General features: G+C 27.3%; 2 protein-coding genes across 3 annotated transcripts in view; both read left to right on the forward strand.

The window, feature by feature from the left end:
• The first annotated feature begins 11,986 nt into the window (after positions 1 to 11,986).
• On the forward strand, positions 11,987 to 15,845 carry Mlc1 (Myosin light chain alkali). The gene is made up of 5 exons (XM_065515840.1): positions 11,987 to 12,112; positions 12,291 to 12,318; positions 14,261 to 14,653; positions 15,034 to 15,080; positions 15,490 to 15,845. The coding sequence occupies exons 1-4, from the start codon at positions 12,110 to 12,112 to the stop codon at positions 15,075 to 15,077; spliced, it is 468 nt and encodes a 155-aa protein (XP_065371912.1). The 5' UTR covers positions 11,987 to 12,109; the 3' UTR covers positions 15,078 to 15,080; positions 15,490 to 15,845.
• Positions 15,846 to 20,602: 4,757 nt separating this feature from the next.
• The window catches only part of tau (microtubule-associated protein tau), a 102,825-nt gene continuing 101,146 nt past the window's right edge, over positions 20,603 to 22,281 (forward strand). For both annotated transcript variants that reach the window (XM_065515841.1, XM_065515842.1), the window contains exons 1-2: positions 20,603 to 20,649; positions 20,995 to 21,636. In XM_065515841.1, coding sequence (XP_065371913.1) covers positions 21,294 to 21,636 — 343 coding nt within the window. In that variant the 5' untranslated portion in view covers positions 20,603 to 20,649; positions 20,995 to 21,293. The remainder of the gene's footprint in view (positions 20,650 to 20,994; positions 21,637 to 22,281) is intronic.

Raw genomic sequence — 22,281 nt, forward strand, 5'->3', positions numbered from 1 at the left:
AAATGTAAGAAAATAAGAATATTTATTCCTGTATGTTGATCCTTAACTTTAAAATAACGTAATATGGGGCCACACGTATATCAAATGCCGATGTTTTTAAAGCCTCGTATTTATCACCTGGCCTGCAAAATTTTGTATCTGAAAGACAAATTATGTATAAAGTAATCCTTTGTGATAACTTCGATGGAGAATATTTTGATAAGTGAATATATGGCAATATGCCTCTCATGTAATGCAGAAAAAAAATATTCTAAAAATTATACACGTCGCCGGACAGAATTGATTTTCATTGTTAAAAACATAAATTTTGCCATTAGTTAGTAATCATATCAAAACTAAGGTAGCCAAAATATGTAAACATAAGTATTTAATGTAAATTTGGAAAAAAGTTAATTTTCTATATTTGATCAGATAAAAATGATCATAGCTAAATTATTATCGATAATGAACTGAATTTTTCTTTCTAAATTGGTTGGATTGTAGTCTTTGAAAACGGTATACTACATGACATGTGTTATAAACTATTTGTTAAAGTACTATATTTACGTCAATACATCGTCCAGATAAAGTTAAAAGTATTCCCTTTAACCCTATAAATGATTTTATAAACGCCCGGACCCGCTCGTAAAACATTAACATATTTATTAACAATTTTTATTCAAATAACGTCCATTTTCTCCATATTAGTTATGGCATTTTTTTTAATGTATGGAAGGTCCAACAATTTGTACGTGCTTTAATTGTTTACTGGTTCAACATTTTTTTGAACTGATTTTTCTAATTTTCAACAGCAAAAATTTCAGATCATTAGAGTAAATATATAAGTTTTGATTTAGTCATAAAAATGGCTAAATGAAAATGGCTTGAAAAGGGCTAAATTTAGCCCAAAAAGGGCTAAATCGGCAACACTGGTGATAACACAGGTCAACAGCTAAAATCACTTATAGATTTGATGCATCATGGCTACATAAGTACAAAAATGGTCAAATTTTTTAATTCTATGGATAGATTTTTTTTTAAAAAATGTTTAAGTTAAATTTTAAATTTTATTAATTACTAGCTTGACCCCGGGGCGCTTTGCTACCCCTGTCGTAGTAAAATAAAAAATATATAGCCTATTGACGCTTCCCAGTAAGGATCTATCTAAGTTCCAAATTTCAATAAAATCGGTTCAGCCGTTTAGGCGTGATGCTCAAACAAATAAACCAACAAACAAACTTACAAAGACATTTATATATTTATATAGATGTCGAGAATTAGACGTCTAATTCTCCACATAATTAATGATATTTCAAAAAGGGTCAGTCCGATGTTATTAAAATAAACTTATGAGATTTACATAACCTTTAATACGGTTATATATTGCGTTTCAATCGGCTCAGTAGTTTCCGAGTTATAATAACAAATTGAAGCAAAAACAAGTAAGATTTCAACAGACGGACATGGCTATATCGACTTCGCTATCTATAACGATCCAAAATTTGTGGGGTCGCAAATGAAAAATGTAGAAATTACAAACGGAATGACAAACTTATACATATATTATTTATTTACGTGGACATTTTTTTTGTTTTAAAAAAATCATGAAAAATCGAAAAAGGAAATTGTTCAGATTTATGGCTTTATCGCAAAGCTACATGTAATAGGAAATGAGATATCGATCATAAAAATCAATGGATTCTTTGTGAATTTATTTATAATTAAGTGAATTCGTTCAATTTCACAAAATTCTATGTGATTTGATATTAATGTTCAATACCTTGTTGCAAAGTTAATTTTATGTGGAAGATTTATTTTATACGCTTAAAAAATAATATTAGAATAGCAAATTTTTTTAATAAATAAAAAAACACTGTTTACTTATCGATACATTTTTTTATCTATTTCCGGTATGGGTTTTCGTTACCCGTTTGACCATAAATTCTGCAACAGTTAAGGCTCCATTAGTCTTTGCGTTCTGTAACGTTTCTGTTCTGTGCCGTTCTGAAAGCTGTTATATTGTAGTTAGTTTTTCCGTAAGATCGTATCAGCTGTTTTTAAAATAATAACCAAAAAACCAACTTGGTGATTTTGTTACTATTTTTAGTGTTTTTTGTATTAGACCGTCAACATATTATTGTGAACATTTTTATAAATATATTGTTTGTTAATGATTTAATTTAACCTAATTTTTTTACATACATTAGAAGAAGTTTATATTTATTTCAAGAACCCTAAATAATAATTATGTTCATTTTTCAGGTACCAAAAAATTTATCATTTTAAGAAATATTTTATAAAAATTGGTTTTAATTATAATGTGTAATGAAAATAAATATTTATTAAACATAATTATTATATCCAATTAATATCTTTTTACATTGGCTCATAACTATTATGATCAATAAATATTTATTTCTCTTACAGATAACTATTAGTAAAAATTTTTATTATTTTTATTTACAATAATAATTATTTTGAATATTTTCTTGATATTAATTGTTTTATTTTTGCAGATTATGCATGTGGATGGATACATTAGGTGAATAACCTGATTTGTATTCATTGATCATATAATAGGCTTTGCATTTGCAATAAAACTAAAGTAACGGGACAATATAAAGTATTTTAATATTTATGTATAAGAAATTTTCAAGTGCAGTTGTAATTTTGGTGTTCCCTTTTTATTATAGATTTTAACAATAATTTTCAAGTAAACAAGTGTTATTTCTTTATAAATAGAGCAATGTTTTTATGTTTTGTTTCAATTTAAACCACTTAACTGCAATAAAACATCATTTATTAAAAAAATTGTGTGACTAAACTTTATTTTATAAAATGAGTTATATGTTATTTCTTATTCATAACTATTAAAAATAATTAATAATATATCTATCGAATAGTAATAGTTATAATATTTTTAAAAATAAGAATTGGAAATAATAATTATTCTTAATAAATGAAATAATAATTTATTATTAATAATTATTCGCAATTTTTATCGAATAACCCCCAGTAACACGAAGTCTGGTTATATGTTAACTAATAGTTAAACTGACAGTTTTCATACAAAAATAATTTTAACCGACCGTATAACTATTAGTTAGCAGCTAACCAGGCTTCGTGTTAATGGGGGTAAAAGTTATAACCAGGGCAACCAAAAATATGCAATATCATATTTTTTGCTGTGCGTCGTATAAACATATGAGTTAGTTTTATATCCGTTTCAGAAAATTTTAAGAATTTTGGCATCTATTTGTTAGTGCATATTTTTGCATATTTTGCTCTTTACTGCATATTTTAGCATATTTTGCGTTTTATAACATATTTTTGCATATTTAACCCATAACTGCATATTTTTGTTGCATATTTTTTTTTTTATTTTTCATTATTTTATTTTCCTGATATAATTTTATTGTTTGTATTGTAATTTTTCATTTCTATATTTTACTATTTTGTTGAGGTCCAATGATAATTGGTCTAAGCTACTTAAATACAAAAATAGAGTACCCATAATCGACTTATATTCATAGAATTTTCGTTGACTTAAGGGTGCTTAGTTTCCATATATTTCAATTAAATTAAAAATATACACATACAAATATTAAAATTTAACAAATAGTAAAAATACGTAAAAAATTAAAAGAAAATTCCAAAATTGTATGTTATTATGGGCAACTTTATAACTAATTTTTGGATACATTTAAAAGAAGGAATTTAAGTCAGCTTGAGACAGTTATGGTTGGGCATTAATAGTTTATCAATAATGTAAAATTTAATAAGTATTCAACAGATGTTCAGAATATTAAGATCCATCGAAAATTTCGCGTTCAAAACCCATTTATATATGTATTTACATAACTTGTAAAAAAAGTTATTAAGAAATCATTAAAAAACAATATACGTGGATATCGATAGACGATACAATGGATAAGAAAGGAAGAAACATTGGAATTTTGAGTCCCAATGATAAATCTTGAATAAAAAGTTTTTTTTATATTTTTTTAATAGCAGTCATTCCACTATTGTAAGGCTTTTTTTATAATCCATTGCAATTTTTACCATAAAATGACACAGGCTATTCATAGAGTTTTTGAAACATTATTTGAATGGTAAAAAAGTTATTAAAGCTTCATATAGAATTGAAACATTTCGAGAAATTGATTGGGTACATCCTCAGTAGGGATCCTATAAACATTGGAACACATGGATTGAGATAGTAAAATATTACGCCACTAATTACCAAAAAAAGTTTGAAGTTTGAAATATGAGACAAATAAATTGATTAAGATTGTCTAAGAAACTCGGAAATCTAAAACAAAGATTTAGTTTACAAATTTTAAAACTTAAGTAAACACATAGTTATTTATTGCTAAATATAATAAAATGAATTGAATCAAACTATTTTCATGTAGTGCCAAAATCACTAAAATCGAAATTTAATCCTATAATAACCAATTTTAATTTATGAGCTCAATATTTTATTTACTTCATATATATTTTTTAATGAAATTTTGAAATCAAACAATAACCAACTATTTTTAAGTGCATATTTTTTATATTTTAATAGCATATTTTTCGTTTTTAAGTGCATATTTTATGCGCATAAAACACTTTTTTTAGAGCATATTTTTGGTTGCCCTGGTTATAACTATTAAGTCCTTGATTTATTTTATTAAATTTCAATGTTTTTTGAAAATATTATATTTTTTATTCTTTTGTTAATAATAAATATTTTCCTTTCAAAAATGTTGGCACCATTGCTTTCATATTGTTAGCATTTTTGTGTGTATATGATATCAGCTGTTTTAGCAGTCACTTAACGTTGCGGACAAAATTCAGTTTTCAACATATTCATCCGCAACAGAACGGCAACGTTACAGAAAAACTAACGACATACACAAATTTCCCTATGCTAAAAACAAAACAGCTGATTCGGAACGGAACGGAACGTACAAACTAATTAGGCCTTTAGTTTTAGGTACAGAACAAAATTATAAACATTTAAAATAAATATACAGAAAAAATCAATATAAGTCGTTTTTAGAAGTTTTTGAAATAAATAAAGGAATTACAATATGTTATATTTAGTGGTTACGTCTTTTACGTCAAATATTTTCCATCAAAAACGTAATCTACGATAAATTCTAAGAAAATTTCCCCAAGAAACTATGGGCCTAAAATCTAAACCTAGGTCCCGCTGAAAGACTTAAAAAAACGTTTAAAAATGTTTAAAATCAAAACATAAATCTTTATGTCTCTCAGCGGGAGCTAGGTTTAAATTTTAGACTCCTTTTAGTAATTTTCTTAGAATTTTGTGTAGATTCCGATTTTACTATACGCCTGCCACGTTTTTTCACGCCCGAACAAATTGACCCACCCTAGTGACCACCATTCCTAAAGACCCAAAAAGTTGTTACTAAATTAAAAAAATTTTAAAATATACAAATTACTTATATTCAAACATGCAACATCAAATAGATGCCATTTTGTTGCAAATCATCTGATTCGGAAAAATTGATAATAGTTATTTTGGACCCATGCTTTCTAAATAATAAACATTTCCATAAGAAATTAAATAATTTTTTGGCATTTCAAAATATTAACCCAGAATGTATAAGTGATCGCTCAAGAACGCTAATCAATAGACCCAAAATATATTATTGGTAAACAAAATGAATTTTATTATAAATTCATAAGATTCTATGAATCTCGTAACGTAACTTAACGTAGAAATTGTTCAAATGCTTGACGAAATAAGTGTGACATCCACTAAACAAATTTTATTCCACTTTCTATTAAATAATTATTTATTTATTTAATTAAACAAGCTTCTATTTAGAAAATATCGTAGTAAAATGTTGTTATTATATTATTTGACGTTGTTTGCAACGTCAAAAGTCATAGAGATTTGACTCGCTTATTTCGTTAAATTATTTTCACTGAGATAGGAAATAAATAACTTCTTAATTAACTTAATAATATTGAAAAATCAACCAGGATAGAAACCAATGGTAATATTTAGGTCTGTTCGTTTACTTGATTCTTTTTCACTATTTCCACTGCCATTGGAAACTTTCAATACAAAATGTAAACAAAATATATATTGAAAAATAGCAAAACTAGCTAACAATAAAATGAGACTGTATATATCTTTTTAGACGTTTTTTTTCGTATATATGTATGAATTGTTCACCGGTTTGTTTAAATATGTTATAAAATGTGTAAAACATTTGCTTCAATTTGATGCCAAATATAATTACTATTCATTTCTGAACTTTTATGGTCAAGTACAATTAGGAAATAAATTGTTTAACACAATAAATATTAAAAATTGTTTCGTATAAAGATCATTTTATAAATATGTTTGTATGTATGTTTGTATATATGTACTTTTCATACCCATGCAATATTTTATAGGATAAATGTGTTTGTGTTTATTCAATAGTCTAATTTTGGCCGAAATACCATAAAGATGAATAAATTAAATTTACCCACGAAAAGAAATGCAGAAAACTGAAGAGTTGCCAGATACAAATTATACAAACACATTCACACAATTAACTACATATGTACATATAAAATGAGTACGCATTCTTAAATTAAATAAAAAAGAAAAATAAACAAAAAAATCTATATACAAAATTTCAAATAATTTAAATTGGCAAACGCATACACAAGAAAAATAACTGGCAGGGTCATACAAAAATTAATTCAAATTTATATTGAAACCAAGAAATTTCACTAATAAACACAAACATGGCGGAACTAACCAAACGACCGACAGACAACTCATAGCATAAGATCCATGAACGAACATTTTGAAAATTTTGAAATTCTTATTGTTTTTTACACGTATCCAAAACGAAAATAGAGATGAAAAACAAACATATGTATGTATGTTTCAAATTGATATTCAACACTATACGCGATGAACTGAAATCATACACAAAAACAAATATCGAAAAGAAAATTATATTATTTTTTTAAAAGAAATTTAAACAAGTAAAAAAAATATATATAAAAATAGATTAATACAAGGCAACATGGGGCAACAAAAACAAGCATGAAGAAAAACCAAATTATAACAAAAACGAATACTACTCATACAAGGTGGAGGTGGAATGATGCTGCCCGATCTATATGTATGTGCCAGTATGTATCTATGATTATGGGGGTACGAAATGAGCTGTAGGAGATCTACGAGACTATACGATCAAATCTATAATACAATTTTTGTTGCTGCTTTCGCTCTATAAACAACAGGCGGTTGTATAGTTCGGTTTTTGTTGTTATTTTCGTTCGGTATTGTTGCCACTATTAGCTTGAAGTCTTAGAATAGAATGAACGAAGAAAATAACAACATATTCTCTATATAGCGAACGTTTGGATTCTTGTCAGATATTGAAAGAAATGCATTCTTTTGGATGTTAATTACTTTATTTAACATACTTTATATATGTGTATCCGAAAACCGGTCAAACGGTTTTTTCATTGTTTTAAACTCGACCGTTTTCGGTTTTCTATAACCGAATTTTTTAACGAAATATATTTTCTAAAGCTTATTTAAACATATTTTTGAAAAAAACATTGATAACATTTTAAAAATGTTCTTTTGTTTTATAGAGAATTGCTTAAGTTAGATTCCTTAAATAGCTATTCAAAAGTGTCCAATTTGCGAGGATTTAGTATACGGAAATAGGATGACAAAACAATAACGAATAAAATTTAATATTAGTATTAAATGGTAAATGCAAATGTAAACGCATTTGATCAATTCACAAGGTCTCTTATCAGTCATATTGTCATAATGTCCTAATATATCACGACACGGCGGCTCGGCATAACCGACTCTTAGGCATTCGGCGCAGGTCTCAGCTGATTGGTTACGATAAAAATAGCATACAGAGTAGTATTATTTTAGGAAATTTTTTGCTTGAAAAGCAATAAAAACCATTGTGAAATATTAGGACATTATGACGACATGATAAGAGACCTTGAGAATTGACCAATTATGTAAATTAGAAATTTCATAAATCCGCAAAAAAATAATTGGGGGATTCAAACGGTCTGCTATTAGGTTGTAGGTTGTATTGTCATAATGTCCTAAAATATTATTTTAGTTTAAACCAATTGTTGTTGTGCTGCAACATAACCTTTTCGGTTATACCGGAAACCGGTTTTTTGAATTTCCCAGGTTTTTGTATACTCTAATTAGACCCCTTTCACACTAGGCAATTTAGTTGCGCAAATATCTTGCCCAACAACAAAACAGCATGCTAAATTTTCTTCTCCTTAACCCGACATTACCTCTGGCATCTACAAACACAAGAGACTTGCGCAACTAAATTGCCTAGTGTGAAAGGGGTCTTAGTTTAGCAAATATCACAGTAAACGGTAATTATTATATTGTTTACCATTGTTTGGTCATGTAAGATTAAATAATCAGAGGTTTAAAATAGTGGTACATTTCACATTTTTTTTATTTTCTACAGCAATCCTTATCAATTGCTTCGTTCTTGTATCAGGTTTATTATATTCTTTGTATGTATTTAGTTTTACTCAAGCAAGTTTATTACCAATTCCCAGCAATTCCGGGAGACTGTCCCGAACTAGTGATTTTACCTATCACTTAGGGAACTAGTTACACAATAGCTACGTGATTAGTTATTTTTGACCCTTTTGAATTAAAATGAGATGATCCGAAGTAGTTACCTTATTAGGTACCTAACAGATTACTTGATTAGCTACATAACTAGTTATTTTTACATTTGCCTTAAATAGTCAGTTAAAAAGACATCTCATAGACAATCCAGTATTGTAAAAAAACATTTCTCTGACAATTCTGCAATAGATTTCTTCTGGTTGGTAAAATAACTGTTTTCTAAAGTGCTGTACAAAATAAGTATTTAAAGTGACTATTAAAGTAATAATAGACTTCACGCCAGGTTATATGGGATATAAGATACTTAAGCTAAAATAAACTGTATGAGAATTATATCAACACAATTTGTATAAAACCAGTTTATACGAAATAAGCACAAAACGTTTAAAGTGACTACACTCTAGATTACTTAGAGACACATAAGTGACAATTGACTTCGCGCTAAATTACCTGGTATGTATAAAGTAACCAATTGACTTCTCTCTGCACTACAACGAGCACACAAGTGTCAAATGAGCAAACTGTCTATAAGAGATACATTGACAACTTGCTTAACCGCTGGGTTATGTCATTGTTCAGGATCACTGCCATTCAGTAAGATCCATTTTGCTGGGAGATTCACTATTTTCATTCACTATTTATGGAAAATAAAATTTATGTTCGACGATTTTCCAAAAAAAAGTTTTTACTTAAGAAATTTTGTTTCCTAGGAATCAAAAAGTTTTTTGGTAGGATTCCTAATTTCCCTGACTTTTTCACTTCCCGGGAGGAAATTAAAAAAGCTCTTGATTCCCAGGAATTAGTCTTAGAATTTGTTATTCAAATAACTGCAAATTTAAACAAAATTTAAATCGAGAATATTGACAAATTTTAATTAATTTTGAGAAAATACAAATTGAAAATACACATTTATTCAATCTAGCGGGACAAAAATCAATTTTAAAAGTTAAGGTTTAAACATTGATATAGAAAGTGGGCGGGATTGTACCTTCCACGCCCATTTTTTAAAAACATCTCAATTGCAAGAAATTTCCAGATTTTACATAAACAATTCTGTGTGAAATTCAGTTCATAGGGCCATGGTTTTGGTTTATAAAATACTTGTCAGGCAAGTTGGGATAGGACACACAATGAGCAGATCTTTGCAGGATACTACAGGATTCAAAAGTTATAGCCCATGTAAAATCCTTTATATAAGCATTTCCGTAAAATTTTAATACGTTATTTTATAAATTTAAAAATATATATTTATTTTTTATTTAAATATTTTAAAAAGTGTTTCGTGTTTTTTTGAAGTTTTATCAACAACGTTTTCACATAAATATAAATTCACAATTTCAACAACTCTAATTTTTTAAACTAACAAAAACTTCTAATTCTAGTCTATTGCATCCTATTTCCATACTAGTAGGAGTGTATTCCGATACATATCCAAAAATTATGACACGGTTTGACCGAAACCCGGTTTCGGATTTGTTATTCTAAAAAACCGGTTAACCGGTTTTATATACAATTTATATTCAATATGAAAAAGGTCTATTTAAAGTTATTTTATAGACATTATTGTTATGTAAAAAAAAGTTACATGTGTAATTGAAAAATAAATAGATTTTAACACACAATTTCACCTTTTTTTATTATTTTTTTCGGAACAATGAAACAAATAACAGCTATAAATTAACTTTTTGGTATTAAATCCATATTTAATTTATTTCCTATTATAAAAACCATTAATTTGATTTCTAATTTATGGTTTATGCATCTTTTACGAAATATTGTCAAATGCTAAAATTTTCTGAAATATAAATGAATATTTTTAAAAATGTTATCAAAATATTTTTAAGTAATATGTACAAATCGTCCCCTTAATAAAACAATAATGTATAATTTTTTTGCCATTTCGAAATAATTAAGAACAAAAGTAATATTTTAATTGATCTTTTGACCCACTATGTGGAAGATGAATTTCACCAAATTTTGACCACATATAGAATCAGTTATGGAGATGTAATAAAAAAATAATGTTTTTTTATTGATGGGTCGAAATAAGCTTTACAAAATTATTTCGTTAAAATCGGTTAACCGAAAAGGTAAAGTCTTAAAGTATTCGGTTTCGGTTTTGGATAATCTAAATTGGACTGTTTTTATTATTTTACTTTTGTCCCGCTAGATTGGCCAAATGTGACAGTGTGCAATGTTGATAAATAATAAATTGAAATTTAGAAATTCAAATTAATATTGAGAAAATTTAAAATTCAGAATAGAAAAATTAATATTGAGAAAAAATCAATTGAAAATGGCAAAACAAAATTAATATTCAGAAAATGAAAACTGTAATTGAGAAAATACAACTTAATATTGAGAAAACCTAAATTGATATTGAGCATTAAATTAAATTTCTATTAGGTTGAAAAAAACGGGCTGTATAAAATGGCTAAATAATCGCTGATACTTTTTTACAAAAATTTATAAATCTTTTTGATAAGAAAATACAACAATTGTATTTCCTTAATTTTTTTCCCAATATTAATTTGCTATTCTAAATTTCAATTTATATTATCGTAATATCAATTTGTTTTTGTGTATTTCAGTTTGATTTTTCTCAATATTAATTTGTCTTTCTGAATTACAATTAGTATTTTCTCAATAATAAATTGGATTTCTCAATATAAATTTTGATATTCTCAATTTCAAATAGAAATGGTGTAGAATTGAAAAAGGGGATTAATGTCTCGGACATTTATAGGATGAATCAGAAATTATTTCTAACAGATTAGTTCTATACGAGCTTCCAAAAGTTAATATTTGTGTGTAATTTTTGTTTTATGTTATATCTCGGCCATATATGGGCCGATTTCATGAATATGCCTGATATATGTGACCATATGTTATCTGATAAATCGACTCCTCTGTCTATACGGAATATTTTTACAAGTATTTGGTGTTGTATGTTCATTTGGTTAAAAATCACAACAATTTTTTGTATCTGCGAAAGTAAGTAGACTAGAGGAAATCGTTAGCCAAATATGATTAATGCATTTTTTTCTAAGAATAAATTCCTTAGAAACTCTGATAACTACTGGGTATTTTCGTATATTTTTCTTTTAATGTTTTTTTTTTTTTTTTTGTTTTTCTTAAACAATTTTGAAAGTAAATTTCAAAGATCTAAACAAGAAAACATTTTTAAATTTCATGTGTATTTGTGAGGACGTAACTAACACCAATACTATAATTTCGTCATTTCCATTTACTATATACTCAAAATGAAAATGTGCATGTATAAAAACGCAACACATTGACATGATGTGCAAGTGTATAAGTAACTAATTCTATGTACACATACGAATTTGTGTGTTTAGATATCCACCTTAGGAATTACCTTTACAAATTGTTAGCGACGAAAAGTGTTCAGTCAAGACCGAGCTCATCCGCGAGTTAGTTGTATTTTCTCATCCAACAGTCAAAATGGTGAGTGAAATAAACGTTCCGTTAAAATATGAAAAAAATATAATTTTAAAAAAATTTTCTAAGTGATTCCATATATTTTTCTTATTGGAACATGAAAAATTATTTTAATATTTTGTAGAACAATTTTTTTAATGTTTTTCGTATTTTTTTTTCATTTTCCAAAAAAATATTAAAATAGGCCGATGTACCAAAGCGTGAAGTTGAAAGTAAGTTGAATAATGCAGTGGCACTAAATAAAGGATTACGTTTTATAACCGTGACAGTATAACCTAACTATCAAACTAATCAAATGGAGATAGTATACAAATTCTAACCTCAAAGATAAAAAATAATTTAAATAAGTGGACAAAAAAGTGAAAAATTATTATAAATTGAAAAAAAGAAGAATTGAAGTTGAAATAATTCTGGAATTATATAATATTTTTAAACAATTAACCAAAATGTTTAACTTTCAAAAAGTGTTTAAAATACCAATCGAAACCAAAAATATTTAAAAAAAAGTTAAATGAATACATTTTTCTATAAAGGTTTATAACCTTAAAAAATATAAAATATTTCAATATATTACAAGAAAAAAAACATTCAAAATAATTATAGATGTTTGCTATAAAGTGAGCTATTTTTAAAATTGTTCACACAATAATAGTATTGAAAACAAAAACTCCCAAATGCTCTCTACGAAATTCATTCATATTTACGGAATACAACAGATGAAAAGAGCGTGAGAGATACAAATAATATTGAAAATACGATCGATGAAATAAGAAAATAACAAAATGTGCACAACAAAAACAAACCAATGCCAAAGAGTAATAAATGCAAATATAGAACAAAAATAATATATACATACGTATATATGTATATCGTAAACGATCTATGGCTTCGTAAGAATTTCGTAAAATATTTATATATCTATGCCTACGAGATACGAACCAAACGCATGTCTAATTTTGGCAAAATATATACGAGTTTTCTTATGTTGCTCAATAGCATTCATTATTTTTTTTTTCAAAATGATTTCAATGTAGATATTTTGAATAGGATATTTATGCACATACATACATATATATATACATACATACATAATTGTGTATATAGAGAAGAAAATAATGATTGTATATGTGTAGAATGAGTGTTGAAATTTTCGGAATATTTATTTTTGGGTGTCAGATTTCGTAAATGTATTTGTTGTTATGTCATAATACAAATACGCCCAGTAGCTTTTAAAAACGGGAGTATTTATTATATACATACATTTTATGTATTCATTATTTATATATGTACATCAACAAATAATTCCTTTTAAATTAAAATTATTTGTTTGGCATATTATGCAAAAACTACATACAAATATTTTTGGAAATTTTATAAATACTAGGGATTTTTTTATTTTGTAAATATTTCTTCATTTACTCACATTTATGTTACTGATGTCAGCCATTATGTTAAGATATATAGGCCTTTTATCTGATTTGGCATTTAAAATACAGTGACCTCGATTCAGAACATCTGAAAATGATCAAAGAAAAAATATTTTTTTTTACTTAAATAGGTCAATATAAATTCTTAAATTGTAAATAAACTCTGGATTTTTAATAGGTTAAACATTTAATTTAAATGTACTTTAAAATATTATAAAATATTAAATCTTCTAATTAAATTTTGATTTAAAGAATTTTGTATATCTGTTGTATTAGCTATAAAATATTCCAACATTTTTCGAAATGTTAAGCAAAATATTGAAATATTTCAAAATTCAATTTTAAAAAAATGTTTTGCAAGGTTTCTTTTAAAAAGGAAACATTTAGAAATTTTAAATATTTCTAATGTAATGTATTGATTATTAGTTAGTTTTGTAACTGTTTGGAATATACTTTTTGAATGATCCTGGAATTTTGAAAATATCTTTTTGAAAATGTCGTTACTTTAAGTCAAAAGTAAATATAAAAGTAATAAAAACAATGATAATAATCCATTAATATTTAAAAACAAATAATTAAAAATATGAATACACACTTTGAGGTTAGAAAGTAACTACTTACATATCAACTGACTGACCTATATTACTGACATGCTGACATTATAATGCAACCAACAACTTTTAAACAAAAACTAATTAGAATCCACCCCTACCTCCTTTTCCAACAGATGTCGAATTTGTATTCGAAGTTATGGGTAGCCCCAACGAAGGCATTGATGCCGTCGATCTAGGTGATGCTCTCCGTTCTTTGAACTTGAACCCCACTTTGGCTTTGATTGAAAAGATGGGCGGCACCAAGAAGCGTGGTGAGAAGAAGTTAACCATTGAAGAATTCCTTCCCATCTACTCTCAAGTCAAGAAGGAAAAGGATCAAGGTTGCTACGAGGATTTCATTGAATGTTTGAAATTGTACGACAAGGAAGAAAACGGTACCATGCTCTTGGCTGAATTGCAACACGCCCTCCTTTCCTTGGGTGAAAACTTGCAAGACGAACAGGTTGAGGAACTCTTCGCTGACTGTATGGACCCTGAGGATGATGATGGTTTCATCCCCTATGCCCGTAAGTTAAATAATAATAACTTTCATTCAAATTATGTTTCTATGTCTGTGTATATTTGAGATTTACATATGTTAATATTTGTACTTTTCCAATTTATCTGTATTATTTTCATGTCAATTTATTATGTGTGTGTTTTTGTGAAACACCTGGCACCTTCCTATTATCTATATGTATCACATCAACGTAATCTTGAAAAAAAAAACTCAAACACTATTGCAACTGAAATGCACTTTATGCACCACGACACCACCACTTTCGAAAACATACAAAAAATCACAATAAAAATCCAAATGCACCTACACTTTACCTTTATCCCAATCACCAACACCACCAACCACTACCTAAATGTATCTTTTGAATGTAAATCAACCAAATCACAGAATTCATCCAAAGATTGATGAGCGACCCCGTTGTCTTCGACTAAACGGTAAGTTTTCAAAATCCATTATGTATTCAAGTTATTTTAATTTAAGTCATCTTGCAGATAAAGGTGAGATTAGTGTCAGTTAGTGAAGGTTAATTTGTAATCGAAACCATTCCCGTTTATGTAAACATTTCCGAATACTTGTCAAAAATACTTGTCTTTATAAAACAAAATCGATAAAAGTAAAAATTGTTATTAAAAAAGTATTGAATATTGTAAATCAAACAACTTTAAAATCTTGTTAGCTAAATTATTTCATATTAACATAAACTAAACAATTTATAGAATTCAAAATCTAATTTTCAAAATCGACTAGAATTTGTTTTTAATATAAAAAAAACGTTACCATAGTTATAGACTTTCACTTATTTTAATTTATTCTAATAAACATTTTTCTCTTTAATTTTTTCAGCATTTCTTGCCAGAATGTGCGAAAGAAACGATCAGCTATCTTAAATATTTTATTTAACATCTATAAAAATTACGTAGCTACCAACCATTCTCCATCGATGTTATTTAATTATTTCATCACAATCTCTCTCGTAACGATTAATTAATAATTTAATTAAATTAATTAAAACCAAAGAAAAACTAAAAAAAAAACAAAACTGAAGAAATTTGCAACAACATCTGCAAAGAAAAATATAATAATTTTCATTATTTTTTTAAAAATAAAACAATTTTAAGAAACAAATATTTTATTATAATTTTAACAAAACTTATATGAAAAAAACCACAAAAAAAGAAGAAAAAAATTTAAAAAACTTATTTTGTTGTTCATTTTTTTTAAATTAAATTAAAATACCATAAATAAAAACTGATATAGAAAAAAAACCAAAAAAAAAAACATAAAACAGTGCAGGAAATAATCAAAGCAATTAACTGTATGAAGAAAGTATTTTATGAACAAGTTTTCTTTCTAAAAAAATGGAATATTTAGTTCTTTACAACAATTTGTCAAATTTTATTGAATCCCTCTTAGCATAATCATAAATCGTAACACATCCTCTTCTTTACCCTTCTATCAGAAACAAATTCCTAATTACGAATAATGCCACTGATCAAATTTTAAATCGGACATTTCGAAAACCTGGGGTATTTTAATTTTTATTTATTAGATTTCATTTGAACTGAATATATTAATAATAGTTTTTTTTGCAAAAATCATTTGAAATCAAGAATGTACAATTTGATAGATTAAACAATATAGCTTAACTCTGATTAATGTTCTAAATATAAACGTCCTCTTCCTCAATATGGAAAAAATGATTCGTTCGTTTTCTGTGCGACATAAATCTGGAACGACAAGTTGAACGAAAACGTAAAGGTTTTCATACAAAATTTGTTATCCTTATTTTTAGCTCAGGAAAAGCAAATGTCAAAATAAATCATTTGCTGTTTTGTTTTCGACAAACGTTAACTCAGTCGAACGAAAGTTTTCGATTTCGAGCAAACCAATTTCAATAGACTTCGATTAACTAACTATTCGTTTTAAGTATTACTTGCTATTATTTGAACAGAATATTATTCATATGCCAATATTTATAATAGACTTAGAAGAGTTAAAGAGATCCAAAGAGTATATCGTCACCTGAAATGCAAAAGAGCGTAACAAGTAAACAATTAAAAATTGAGTTTTGAGTTTTGAGTCTTCACAAATTTTTAGCTTTCTTTTTTTTTTAAAATAACGACTTTACTGAAGAAAGAAAATCATATTTGTAACCACAACACTTATAATTTTATTATGTTTTTGTGTCTCCTGTAAAATTTAAAAAAGTGTTGATAGGCCCTTTTTGCATTTTAGGTGACGATATGTATGTTTTCAGTGTCACAAATGCAGGCCATTTATATACATATATACAGTTTGAGGTTTTGTAAAGTTGCAAAATTTTACGTATTTGATAGCAGGACAAACAAAGACAAAGAAATTTTATAGATTTAGACCGATTTTGCATCATTCGACTATGAGAAGAGACTTCTGTACAGAACTTATGGAAGGGAATTTTGGATATTTTGAACCTGTAATGGTTCATTTATTACATTCTATTTACAGTGACAAACACCACAAATTGGTGTGGCTGAGAAGCTTTAAAATATACTTTGAAACACTGCATTGGAGCCAATCGCCAAATAAATGGTAATAATAGATAGATAGAACTGGTTAGATTTCTTTGAAACATAGAGTAGGAGTTAGACTTTAAGAATATTGCATTTGAGGCTATAACATTTAAGCACAGTTACAGTAGGCCACCTTGGGAGGGAATCACATTTGGTGCCTTTTATCTTCTCACACTTATCTGAAAGTCTAACTCCTCCTGTGCACTTGCACTACAAATGACTGTATATTAGTATGAATTTAACATTGTGTTGTCTATTTAGAATGGACGTCCATTCTATTTTATTCATATTTGTACATACAGTGGTGGCCACCAATTTAAGACAAATACTTGAATTTTTTTCATCAACTGAATTTTAAGTGCGATAGAGCCAAAATAAAAGGACCTCTAAGGGTATGAAATTTATTATTAATGTTTCTAGTTTCTTGAAAATATTTGGAAAAATCGGTAAAACATATATGGACAAAGATATGTGGAAATACGTTGACCCACCTCAGCGAACATCCGCTGTTAATAACAAGATATGACCGAAACTAATGGAACTAAAAATACGAAATTTGGTCCGAATATTTTATAATAATAAAATTATAATGATATAATGTGAGAAAATGATTATTTAAAAAAACAATTTTTTTGTCAAGTTGTAGAAAAATGTTATGTGTTCATGGTGAATATGTATGAATTGACACAGTCGAATAAAACAAACTTGTGTGTTAAAACAGTCCTCATGCATACATATTTGTGGAAATATTTGAACAAATAATTGACAATTACATGGAATTTAGCAAAAAAAATGTTTGTCTTAAATTCTTGGCCACCACTGTATAAAGAGTGAGTCCGAAAAAAAATGTATACATACTATTTCAGCCAAAACTTATCCTTGGTTCAACAAAAATATAATTTTTTTTAATCACGTTAGCTTTTAAAAATATGTCAGATATTATTTTCTAAATCATTAATTTTCAACCATTATTTCGGTCAAAATGGACAGCGAAAATAAGTACGTGAATAAATAATTAAAACTTTTCAAAAAAATCCAAAATAGCTTTCAAAAAAATAGCAAACCATCTGAAGGTTCATCGTTACACTGTTTTAAAAGCCATTAAAGACTTGATCATTGAAAGAAAACCTGCATCAGGAAGAAAAAAGTTCTATGTGATATTCGTAAGGCAAAAGAAGTCGAACAAATCTTTCGAAAAGCACCGAACATATCTATCAGAAAAGCAGCTCATAAAGTTAAATGCTCTGTTGTGCAGGGTTGAAATCGTATAAAGTTCAAGATCGCAATGCGGTTAATAAATTATGAAAAAAATGAGCGAAAAAATTGAGGTAAAATTTTATACAAAATTCCGATGTATGAGGTAATGCTCAAGAATAATACCGGACAAAAAAACAAACAAATTTCCCCAAGAAGTTTATTGTGTGGCAAGATATTTGCAGTTGTGGAAAAAGAAGGCAATCATTTGTGACATCAAACACGATAATGACAGAAATATATATTACGGAGTGTCTACAAAAACATTTTTTTTTGTACATTTCTTAAAACCGCACCGAGTGCCTTTATATTTCTGGTGGCATCATGCCACTATGGAAAAAAGCACCTTGAGTTGTATTCAAACAATAATGTAAATTTTTTACCACGGGAGCCAAATCCACCCAATTGTCCAGAACTTCAGAACACAGGAAAGGTACCCAGGAGTTACAAAACATTTATTTTGCTATATATCCCACTCGCATCCCACTTAGCGACTATTCTTATAGGAATAGACCCAAGCTTCCCTTTGAGCAAAAAAAAAATTAAAAAATGTGCTCATTTTGGAAAAAAGTTTTGCAAAAAAGTAAAAAATTGCATGTTTTGAGTTACAAAACATTTATTTTTATAGATATCGAACTCGCATCCCACTACGAGACCAAATAGATCTTCAAGGAAAATATCTAAGCTTTTTTTTGAGAAAAAAAAATTTAAAAATTGGTCCATTTTGAAAAAAAAAGTCAACAAAGTTTTTAATTTTGCAAAAAAAAAGTCAAAAATTGAATTTTTTGAGTAACAAAACATTTATTTTGATAGATATCGTACTCACATCCCACTAAGCGACAAAATAGATCTTAAAGGAAAATATCTAAGCTTTATTTTAAGAGAGAGAAAAATGGGCCCATTTAAAAAAAAAAAAAAATCAACAATGTTTTTGATTTCGGAAAAAAATATTAAAAATTTTTTATTTTTTTTTTAAATATTTTTTTCGAAAGATTGGAGAAATAGCTATCTAAACTATTTTGATTTCGGAAAAAAAAATTAAAAATTTTTTTATTTTTTTTTTAAATATTTTTTTTTCGATAGATTGGAGAAATAGCTATCTAAACTATTTGGGACACATTTTGCTAATAATAAAAGGTAATTTTCAAAATTGAAATAACTTTTGAAGAATAAGAACATAAACATGATAAGTGAAATAAACATGATTTTCTTTATTGCATTATAACAAGGTAAAATTAATTGAAATCTGTTCATACATACAAAGTTTTGCAAACCAGAAGTTGTCGAATTTTACACCCTGTATCTCACCAGGGTGATTACAAATTTGTAACTCATTTACCAGTTGAAATAGTAGTTTAAATGATGCAAATCAATTGCCCATTTTTTCGGACGACACCACTGTGTGATAGTTGGCAATAAGTAAATAAATGTAGTTTCATCTAATGCTTAAGATATAAAGTTGAGTCCTCTAAGATTCGGAATAAAGGAACAAACATTATATTTTAAAAAATACTAAAATTCTTTACTTTTCAGAAGAGGACTTGAAATTTTTCGAAACTAATTGCCGCCAATGCTGAACATTTTAGAACAAAATTCAACAATTTGTGTATGTGTTATACAAAAATTCGTTAAGTATACATTTGTGTATACTTTTAATTTAAAAATTAATTATTTAAAAATATAAAGATTTTTAAACATTTAAAATCGATTTAGAAATGACTGTGGTATGAGATGTGGAATGAGATACTAAAAAAGCACACATGTCACATTTCGATATTATTTTCATTAGTTTAGCGAACTTGTCGAGTATATTCAATAAATTTTGATTTTGTAGCACAGTGTCAATATTAACTTATTTTCGATACAAATACGTCTTACATGTTACAGAATCGAACCACAGTTGTACTAGATAGCAAGTTAAAATTAAATATATTAAAATTTGTTTGCCGTTGCAACTTTTTTCACATCTTTTAACAAGAGAGGGCGCTCGTAAAGAAAACTTCCCCTTTTATAAGTTGTACTAAAAAGCTTAATAAAAGCAACTTTTAGCAAAAGAGTGCACAAAGCGCACACACAAAACTTTTAGGTGGCAGAAACAAGGGGAGGAAATCGTTAGTATTTTCAACGTTAATTAACAAAACTTTGCTGCATATAAAAATCAGTTGGTTGCGAGATAACAAACCTTACAGAGATATTTACGGTATATTTTATTGAAAAAAAAACAACAACTGCGTTTTCTTATAAAAATTTTGTTTTAAATACTTAGAAACAATACAAAAAGGTGCAAATTAGAAAAATCTATAAAAGAAAATAAATACAAAAATCAAATAAAACAATACGGAAGCCGGCTAAAAGTGAAATAGAATAAAATAGTTTTCATTAATTTAATTTGCCAAGAAAAACGAAAATTATTTAGAATTTTGGGTCTTTAACTCAAATTGTATATATTTCTTTTTGAAAATATTTTTTTGAGACAAAAGTATCCACTAATATAAAGTCTTGTAAAATATTCTTTTAATTAATTAAATTTCCTGTGTTTTTGTAGTTTTTCAAATAAATATTGTGCAAAATCATTCCATTTAATTTAAAGCAAAATTATATAATTTGTTTTACTAATAACAAATAAAACAAAAAAATTTTAAAGAAAAATTATTACTCTAGATAAAAAGGAAAAAAATTACTTTACATATACATAAAAACAGACATCAGCAAGGAAAGAAAAATTATTTGACATCAACATATTTTCCAAAGGATTCTGTATATACCGTTATACATTCAGTGCACTCTCACACTTGCTACTGATTATTGGAGAGAGAGAGAGAGAAACAAAATAGTTTTTATATAATGGCGGATGTTATGGATAAAAGCTCGGTTATGGAAGCTGCCGCTACTATTGCAGTAGATCCTGTTCCTGTTAGTGCTCCAGTATTGTTGAATGATGATTTACAACATGTTAAAGAACAGGTACAAGTACAACAACAACAGCAGCAGCAGCAAGAACAAAAAATTCCTGCAACATCTGTACCACAACAGGATATGTTGCAACAGCAGCAGCAACAAACAGCCACCCAACAAATTATAGATACTAAACAACAGCCACAAACAATCCCACAGATTATAGATACAAAACAACAACAGCAGCAGCAACAACAACAACAAAATCCACCACAACAAATTGAACTTAAAGGTATTTAAAGAAGTAGAGTATTATACATTTTATTCATATTATGATGAACTTGAGCCTTTAGCTTGTATAGCAACTAATAAACAGGTACATGAACTAGTTGTTTTTCTACCCACCATCAAATAAAATGGGGGATATATCGATTTTGTAATTCCGTTTGTAACACGTCAACACATTTGTTGCAGACCTACATAATTATATGTATATTCCGGGTCCTCATCTGGCTAAAATTTTCTACAAATACAGAGAGTATTAAGACTTGTTTTGTATTTCAAATACAAAGGTCCTCACGGAATATTGTTTGAGCAGTCATAAATATGATGATTATGCGGCCATCCTGATAAAATTTTTGTACAAATTGGTTCTAAGTACTCTAAAATTATAAAGTATGTCGAAAATCGGGCACATTCATAATTGTCTTAGTAGTTATTTGTGCTGCAGTAGTAGTTATTTGAAAAAGTTTTGGTTTGTTTTGGATTAGGTCAAATACTGATTTTTCCCTAATGCATATAAAGTTTGATTCGGTTTCTGTCTGAAAAACGTGTTTATTTGTAATCTACAAATTTAGTTAAAGGACACTGTCATATTAAAATTACAGGTTCATTAATATAAAACGTTTAAGCTAAAACCGGTCCTATCTCCGAAGAG

The sequence above is a fragment of the Calliphora vicina genome, chromosome 1, assembly GCF_958450345.1.
Source record: "Calliphora vicina chromosome 1, idCalVici1.1, whole genome shotgun sequence".
Taxonomy (NCBI): domain Eukaryota; kingdom Metazoa; phylum Arthropoda; class Insecta; order Diptera; family Calliphoridae; genus Calliphora; species Calliphora vicina.